The sequence below is a fragment of the Athalia rosae genome, chromosome 7, assembly GCF_917208135.1.
Source record: "Athalia rosae chromosome 7, iyAthRosa1.1, whole genome shotgun sequence".
Classification (NCBI taxonomy): domain Eukaryota; kingdom Metazoa; phylum Arthropoda; class Insecta; order Hymenoptera; family Athaliidae; genus Athalia; species Athalia rosae.
Window position 1 is genome coordinate 16,511,632 of NC_064032.1, and position 8,821 is coordinate 16,520,452.

Consider the following 8,821-nt stretch of genomic DNA (forward strand, 5'->3'; position numbering starts at 1 on the left):
AATGGAGATAATTGATGGACGTGAGCTGATTTTTATGCACTATTTATGCAGCATTATCCTCACTGACACTTTCCATTTCAGCCGATCTTTGAGTCTGCGCGGGATAGCGGCAATAACTGGCGGGATGCACAATATTTTTGATAGTGCACCAGTCTTGCAGTTCAAAGGTGATTAATGGTCTATTTTGAGGTTCATTTTGAGTAAGGAAATTCGAATGTTTTTTTCAGAACTTTCTCGTAGTCACCTGCGAAAATTGGAAGTGTTTGCTTATTTTTAATCAGAAATGCTGTAAGTAAAATTCATGTACTCCAAATTCTCTGGCAATAAATTATTTTTATTTGGTGATAAAATTCAATCAACTACATGCTCACTATAGCGATATTCATCTATACTTCTTTCTAATAATCGTCATTGTCTGGTCATATCAATTTATATCTACAGATTATATCTAGGCGATCCACGATGTTTTGTACAATGCTGTTTTTATCACTATAGGTAGATACATACACATACCTATATGTATATTTAATTTTGTGCAACACCATTATCAAACATCTACCATACTATTTCGACTCTACTGGGTCTCGATTGTTCCAAGGTCTAGACCTACATACGTACATACGAACCAGGTTACAATCGAGAAGAAGTTTCTCTTTCTGAGATCTCCTAACATCGACGAGGAACTTTTCCTTATATCCATATTAATATTTTAAACCGTGTCTCGCAACTCCTTTCAACAGTTCGTAGCCTAACGTGATGGAAACTACAAGTGTCTGTCACTATGAAAATAAGTTACCAAGTTTTAAAAAACTTGCTACGACTGCTGCCGTCTGGTAAAAACATTCATTCAAAATAATATCACTTATTAGTAAGAAAAACCAATAAACGATGGTATGAATGGCTCACGCATAAAATACGTTGTGGATACAATAATATGATGAATAAAATAATAACGATAATAATAATGACGATGATGATGACGATGATCAGCTCAACTTGTTCTTGTCGACGTCCAGTCTACGGATATAGCAGCATGATAATGAAGCTACGACGCATAAACACTGACCACAGGGCAACTAATATCTACGTATAGTATGTAATGATAAATTGACTAACAGTAGTTAAATCGTGCGAAACACACGCGCATGGGCACACTCATCGCAGGCGAAGCTACAAGTATTGTTTTTTGTTTCTTTATTTATTCGTTAATTTTTTTTTTAATTTTAGTCCATCAGTCTTTTTCTCGTTTCACGTATTTGTCATGGTTCATTCCTTGCTTACTCGTATTTGTGTTTTTCTTTTCATCATAACGTTATTCATAACAGAATCAATCATTCGTCACAAATTAGCGATTACTAATTAATTAAACAGGTACGTACACATACTCAAATAATTAACGCGGTGACTGGCTCCTCTCGCGAAAATGTTTTTGAAAAGAGAGGAGTAAATAACTGGGTCAGATATCGGTGTTGCTTCTGATTTTTAAATAGGCTTGTTTGCCTTGGGTCCAGGTAAACCACATTTCAACACAGTGCATCGTAACTCCTAAACGATTAAACTAGCGTGAGCATCAAATTTCACTCCGAGTACGCACGCGGTTATTGGAATATTGAAGCAAATTTTCCCGAAAACGAAAACGAATAACATTCATTTCATATTAATATGTAGACATTGGTGTAACGTAACTTTCGCAACATGTCTACATTTTATGAACAATACAAGAAGGCAAGAGCATTGCAGTTGGTACTGATAAATCTTGACTTGAATTTAAAAATTTTGTAACAACAAACACCGAGCTATTCATATCATATAAACAACGGACAATTTATTATACATTTTAGTCAACACCGGTTTGTATACCGAATCATCGACAATATTGACGCTTTTTTAAAAAATACTCCACACATTATTCGTAGACCTTGTCGGTCGTTCTCTTTTTTCTAATTTTTCCTTTACTAAACGAGAAACAGTCGTATGATCACGTTCCTCTTGAATTACGTCGTTCGTAGTTCAACAACGCTTTTAGCTCGATCAAATTCACGCTTCACTTTTGACTCGTGGACGAATTGGACCACGATTCAATGAATATTGGAACGATTTTTCTTGTTTTGAATCATGTATCAATCACATCCGCGTGTTGGACAACGTAACGATCGTATCTGTCAATGGGAACATCAAATCCTAACGATCTGGATCATTAGTACCGCATCGGTGTTGATCGGCCGGGATTTCCGACCATTCTATAGGCCGTTCTCTTTCCTAGAAGTGCCACCCTGTAATAATAAACGAGATTTTCTTCCGAGTTTGACCCGATATGCTATCTTGGTTAATTGTTAAAAGTCTTTAGCAACTTACGACACTACTTGACAGCCAATGTCTGTTTGAGATGTCGCATAAGGTGGCTACCGACGTCATGAACCTCCGGCCACTGCTTTAGCACGAATACGATTCCCAGTACAACAAGCGTCGTTGTCAATATGCGCACCCTGCACATGAAACAATGAGGCTTAGTACAGCTGCAACAGACAGGTGATGATTTAGAGAATGTCGTTGAAAAAATTCAAATTAGGCTCTCCGGTGGTTGGGTTTGCTTGCTGAGAAAACTTGCAAAACGAGGACACGATTACTTCGATATGATCGGATATAATGTCCAGTAAAAATTTAGGCGATTGATATTTTACCTTGTTCTTAGAAACGGCATCATGATACCAGCACCAGTTGCGACGAGAAGTAAAACCACTTGTAAAACTGTCAGTACAACGTTTATCAATTTCACTACCAAAGCTCTCGCGTTGCTGTTGTCCAGCCCTTCCAGCGTGACATACTGCTGGTGTTGCTGCTGCTGGTGTTCCATTTTCCATATTTTTGTCTGACAACTCTCCAGTATCTCGTGAATATCCCGCAACCGGTCCTCGCTTTGGTATTGCACTTTTTCCTCCATGTCTGTTATGGTTTGTTTCAAATTTTCAATTTCGTTTTGATGCAGTTCGGTTAAATCGTTGACCTGCTCTTCGAGGCGTTCGCATCGGAAGCGTTCTTCCTGCAGTGCGTGAGATAGATACGCTACTTCCTGCTGAAGAACCTGGCAACAAAAAGGAAAGGCATACTCAGCATTCGCAGAAGCGAGCCGACGGTTGTGAATCTCACCTTAAATCCTTCCAATTTTTCTCTCAATCTGTCATAGTTTTCTCTGTTTTCTTGTAACTCAGAGAATATCGGCTTTAAACTAAAAGCTGCGCTATTGCCGTGACAAGCGTGCGTCTGCCCTCTGCTACCAGGTGCACTCTCACTGGTGACGCTGGAACATTCCGAACCTTCTTCGGAGGGAAATTTGATGGCAACGGCACTGTGAGTCGAACCAAGGCTGCATCCGCCAGGAAGTGTGGCCGAGCCATGGTGCGTTTTTTCTTCTTCCACACTGCCGTTGTCTCCGTTACCTGCACGTGGTGTATCGTTTACATAAAAAGTTGAGCCATCTGTAGACACAGACGTCAACGGTTAGAACATTGTGGGAAGTTATAAAACTGGCAATGGGGGAAATAGGGATACGGTATTGGAAGAATGAAAGGATAGGAAAGCGTGCATCTCCTAATATTCCGATAGACAAAGTCTATCGCAAAGTATAAACTGATCACTTTTGTATCGAATTACTTACTGGTGTCGACTGTGACGGCACCAAGGGGAAATGGCAAAACAATTTATAACGCAAGATATCGACAAAAACTTAACGAAACTCTTTGAGGATGATAAATGAAAGGTAAGGTGTCGTAAACTCTGGTGTAAAAGACTTACGTGATAACGTATTTATGTTGTCAGCGCTGCCGAACTTGTTTTTTATAAGGTGCGCAAATTCTCTCGGCTTTGACATGACACTCCTTAAAAATGAGGGAACAGTTTTGGTGGCCGTTGTAAAAAAAAATCTTTTTCACATCATGGAAAGTTTTGAAAATTTTGTATAAAAACTAAAAGAGAAATTTAATTAAGACACTCACCCTGAAAAACCAGTGATACCGTCCCTGATATTACCACCAACGTTTCTGTAAAGTGCAAAGGATGTGATGACAGTCGGATATTTTTATACCTCCGATAATGGAGTAAAAAGTCTGAACTCACTTAAGCCCTTGTCCCATATCGCGCAGAACCTCCCTAGGCTGTCTATGGCTAGTGGGAGCACCGTGTACCTCATAATCTTTAAGTTTCTTTGTGTAACTTTCTAGTTTTTTTTGCAATTGCGATATACTGTGAGCAGACTTCTGATTTTTTTTCTCAAAAACAGCTTTTATTCTGGTAAGCTGTTGCTTGTCTGCATTAGCAGCCAGCTTCAAATATTCGTTCACGTTGTCTGAAAAAAGTGGATTCGTTACTGGTTTTTTGAGTCGCCGGTAACAGAGCTTTGTCACTCCGCCGATAATCAGCCCTCGGAGATTTTCGCTTACCGTCTCGCGTCGTTTGTTCTATCCGTATGAGTTCTCTGGTTTTCGATATTTTCGTTTGCAAATGTTCCATGGCCTGTCGCCCCCGGCTTTCGCTAGAGTCCACATCGTCGTTGATTAATTCTGAAGATCCGTTCGAAAGAAAGGATTGCGTGGGATGGTAGGCCTCCTGAAATTTACGAAAATAAGCAAACGATCCTACAAACTATCGATTACTTGACCACGATAACATCACCCCTTCGTCATCCGTAGGCGGATTGACATTGGAAACAAAATCGTCGAGTTCGGAAGGAACTTGACTTGCTGCCGGATCGTCGGTGGTTTCTCCAACCCGGGCAACTGCACCGGGAGACCTTTGCCTTCCGGTGCCCTTCATGCCTCCTCCACCTCCTCCGCTACTTCCGCTACCTGTACTTCCCTCTCCGGATTGGTAACTGAAAAACATCAGAGAGATCATTGCAGGCCGTGTCAATGTTATAGCTAACAGTTATTGGTGGACCTTTCAATGAATATCATATCTAAAGATTATTACGAGAGTTTTTCGAGAATAGAAAGACAAATAGACATCAAACATTGCCCACTGATATATCTGGCTCCTAACAGATAAGAGAGTTCTTATCTAAAAAATTGAGTGTATCCGTCGGTTACCTATGGCTTGAAAATAAGAAGTAACCGTAACATATCTTTCTCTGCTTTGAAAACAGAAACATGGTCGCTCCGTATCTAACGACTGAGCCGATAACGAAATAAAACAGAAATTGAAAAATATTGAACATGAAAATGACCAAAGTGCTCACGTGGTAACATTCCGAGACTTCTGTACAGGATCCAGGTTGGCTGGGAGATGTTGGCGTTGTGTTTGAGAAGTCGAGCTAATTCCTGGACTAGGCGAGGTGCTTCGGGAGCTGTTTTTGCTTGACGGTGCAACCGACAAGCTAGCCATTCCTTTCTTCTTTGATGAATCCGTTAGTGTTTCGGTCTCTAGTTTGCATCGGTAATGGATTGAACTTTACAGCTTGGACTTGGAACAATGGCGAGAACTAGAGATTCTGAAATCGGTTGTACAGGCATTTATCAAAGGTATACTACGCAAGAATAAGCCCAGGAACAGAGTTATCGATTGACAATGAATCAAATTAAATTGCATGGATCATATACGAGATAACGTGGTTATTGTCGTCATTAAGTCACGAGACATCGATGATCAACTACGATTACTCACTACTTGTGGGTGGAAGACTGGGTGTACCGTCATAACTTATTAGTCATCAGTCTAAACATGATAGTAGCCGAGTTATTCCATGATGAGGATTGCTTATAATTGTAACAGTTATTTATTTCATTAAATTTTTTTTTTTTTTTTAAATATGGTAAATGTATGCATTTAGCGGACATGAACATTGGTCTTATCCATCGTTATGAACGCAAACAAAAAGGAAACAATAAAAATTGCAGACAATATAAATCCATTGTCCAGTAAACGTAGTCTCTATTAAATAACTTTGTTATAAACTGACCAAACCTACCTCTCTGACGAATAGCTAGTCAGTCACAACTCTTTGGTAGTACGCCAACGTTGTAGTTCCTTTTTTATATGTTTCGTATTTCAGCTGGTCTTAATATTGTATTTTTAATTGCTACAATTCATAGAAATACTTGCAAAGGCCATGCATCGTTTAAGCATTATTCGAGGTTCACGATTTATAACTCAGAACTGACGATTACCAATTAGTATTTCATCATTTAATCGTCTATCGGATAAAATGAGCGATGAATTGCATTTTCAATGAATACAAGTAATGATGTGAACAGGTGCATCGGTAAACGTTTATCATCACTTTAAACGGGAATGCTCACGTCTCTCTCTTTTAGCACTGTTCTTTAACAATTTGATTTTAGTTTTTACGCTAGGCACTCGTCTATTTGTTTCTCATTGTCATCATAATCATTATTCTCTGTAATAACTTCAGTTTTAGTTTTCACTACACACGTTCATTGCCACCACATTATAATCATTAACATAAAATCACAACTGTCACTGAAAGTAACCAACAAAAATCTCGACCCATCGTCTTTCTTTTCTCCTCTGCCCTTTGACCATCATATTCATCATTCTATTTCTAGAATTGTTTCGTACAAGTTATAGAAAAGATTTCTGAGATATGACCAATACATGTATATTGGGAAAATCATCCATCAAGATTCCACTACATGCCACTACACTTTTTTCTTTATATTCCATCGCAACTACAGCCACTCCAAAAGTCCTGGGCCATTTGCGCCTTGCCGAAGAGTTTACGCTTACGTAGTCTTCAAGTTCTTTAGCCTTTTGTTAATAGTTTTGACTTGGTTTTAACTACTTTAAACTCTCCGAATTCACCGCGGTACATCAGTATGTGTTAACTTTATCGTATAATTACTATTTTTATGTAGACGTAATCGTACGAGAGTGGGACAGACTTTTGGGAGTGTCGCGAACGAGTATCGCGGGTCGGGGGAGGGGCAAGGCACCAAAAAACATACGAATAAAGTGCTGCCAACATGGCCGGCTCTATTAATGAAAAAAAAAGGATACGCATATCCATCCCATAAGTTCGAAATGGTGTAGAGACAGACGTAATGAAATGATAACTCTTCTCCGTCTCAAGTCTCCGTGATTTTGTCCTTGATATAATCTGAAGTTGAAAAAATCGTTGAAAAACCTATATCCCCTGGATCCTTTTGACTAGGGTGAACCGAGTACAATCTTCAAAACAGTATTATGAAGTGATGACAGAAAATCGAAATGATTCACCTGACCTGCCGATCATTGCCACAGCAAAGCAAGAGGGAGGTATTGCCTACGTCTTCGTCTAACAACACCTTGCCTACAACCCTCTCGTTTTGCTGTGGCGCTTACAATTCAGTTCTATAAATACACCCGGCAATATTATGATACCAGTTATCCTCTCAAAGACGAATCACCAGCCAAACATCTCTCAAGTACCTTAAATCTGACGCAATAAGATTTTCCACGCCTCGATTTAACCTTCAGATCCTCTTTGCTTAGGTGTATAAACTTGATGTACTTCGGTGCTTGCCTCAACGATTCTTGTCCTGAGAGCCCCAGTCTACTGCCTAAATAAAAACAGCGCCGAGCCAAGGCGTATTAGGAGAGAACTTGAACCTGTTCACTGCAAAGAATGAAAGTATCAGAGATTGTGTCAGGCGGATAAATACTAACGAAAGGGATATTCCAGTAGATACTTGTAAAATTCCAGACGTTTTGATTGGAAGTAAGAGCCTACAGGTCTACCCCTTGTCGGGTCTTTGTGCGGGATGATTCCAGCCTAGAATAGATCCTCTTGGAGGTTACCAGCAGCATTTAGTACGGGTCCTGTTTGATCTGTGTCTTCTAAGGCTAAAATAAAATATCCTTGGTTTGCCCAAGCCAATGAATAGTTGTACGGAGCTGTGAGGAGGCCTCTGAAATCCAGGTAACCTGGAAACGGCACCAGAGTACAGAGAATCAAATCAGTTAGAGGAAAACCAAGATCCTCTTCTCTCGACTCACAAGTGAATGTTTTCTGAGCTCACCTGTTGGGCTGGGAGCAAACCGGACACGAACTTGTTGTTCTCTGTAGGACCTTTCGGAAAATGTTTCGAAATTCAAGGAGAAGAGTAGAGCACGCGGCACTTCGTACATCTTGCCGAATGTCACGCGTTGGAGATTATAAATTAAATGAAATCTCTCGATTTTCCCTGATCCAGGGGGTTACCTGTAAACGTCATTTGAGCGTGGAGCCACACACGTCAAGGTGAACGAGGGAAACCATCAGAGTGCCAACGAATGCAGGCCAGCTTCACCTTCCCAGATTTATTTCCATTTTTTTCCTGATTATATCCGATTTTTCCCGATTAATTTTCGATTTTTTAATTAATTATTCAAGTACCACATCATCCCCGCCGAAAAAGTGACAACTAGCGCCGAGCAGCGTAACACGGGCTCGCAGCACTCGCGTGAACTAAAATTCCGAGTTTCTTGCCCCTTGACTCGACGAGACCCGCCTTACAGCGAAGGAACGTTGACTGATGATAACTAAGAAGAATCAGAGTGCATCCTCAAGAGCAGAGGGGCTAGACTGACAGCTATAAAATTGAATTCAATCTGGAGAAGAGTCCTATCATACTTGGTTGTTTTTTGGCATGGATACCAGAAGAGTTGATCACTGCTATCCGTTTCATTCTTCCAGGTTGAACTGTATTTGTCCCAGGGAAGAATGCGAAGTCGAAACAACAAAGTCCTTGCGATAAGTGTCAGATGTTATTATGACACCTCTGTGTACTTTGACGGACAGTCAGTGCAGATGTTTTGCTGAGAAAGGTCCAGCTGCCCAACCCAAGCATAT

General features: G+C 40.2%; 1 protein-coding gene across 8 annotated transcripts; it reads right to left on the reverse strand.

Moving 5' to 3' along the window:
• Positions 1-313: 313 nt before the first annotated feature.
• On the reverse strand, positions 314-8,374 carry LOC105684722 (transmembrane and coiled-coil domains protein 2). Of its 8 annotated transcripts, none has more exons than XM_048659205.1 (14): positions 8,192-8,374; positions 8,010-8,059; positions 7,680-7,914; positions 5,960-7,606; positions 5,231-5,482; positions 4,669-4,867; positions 4,437-4,602; positions 4,114-4,342; positions 3,993-4,037; positions 3,793-3,875; positions 3,148-3,476; positions 2,682-3,082; positions 2,356-2,516; positions 314-2,273 (listed from the first exon to the last, which is right to left on the reverse strand). In XM_048659205.1, the coding sequence occupies exons 5-13, from the start codon at positions 5,374-5,376 to the stop codon at positions 2,360-2,362; spliced, it is 1,755 nt and encodes a 584-aa protein (XP_048515162.1). In that variant the 5' UTR covers positions 5,377-5,482; positions 5,960-7,606; positions 7,680-7,914; positions 8,010-8,059; positions 8,192-8,374; the 3' UTR covers positions 314-2,273; positions 2,356-2,359. The 8 variants fall into 8 exon arrangements, with proteins under 8 accessions (XP_048515162.1, XP_048515160.1, XP_048515161.1 ...); XM_048659203.1 differs by having other exon boundaries at positions 5,960-7,108; positions 7,420-7,606; positions 8,010-8,372; XM_048659204.1 differs by having other exon boundaries at positions 7,420-7,606; positions 8,010-8,372.
• Positions 8,375-8,821: the final 447 nt, after the last annotated feature.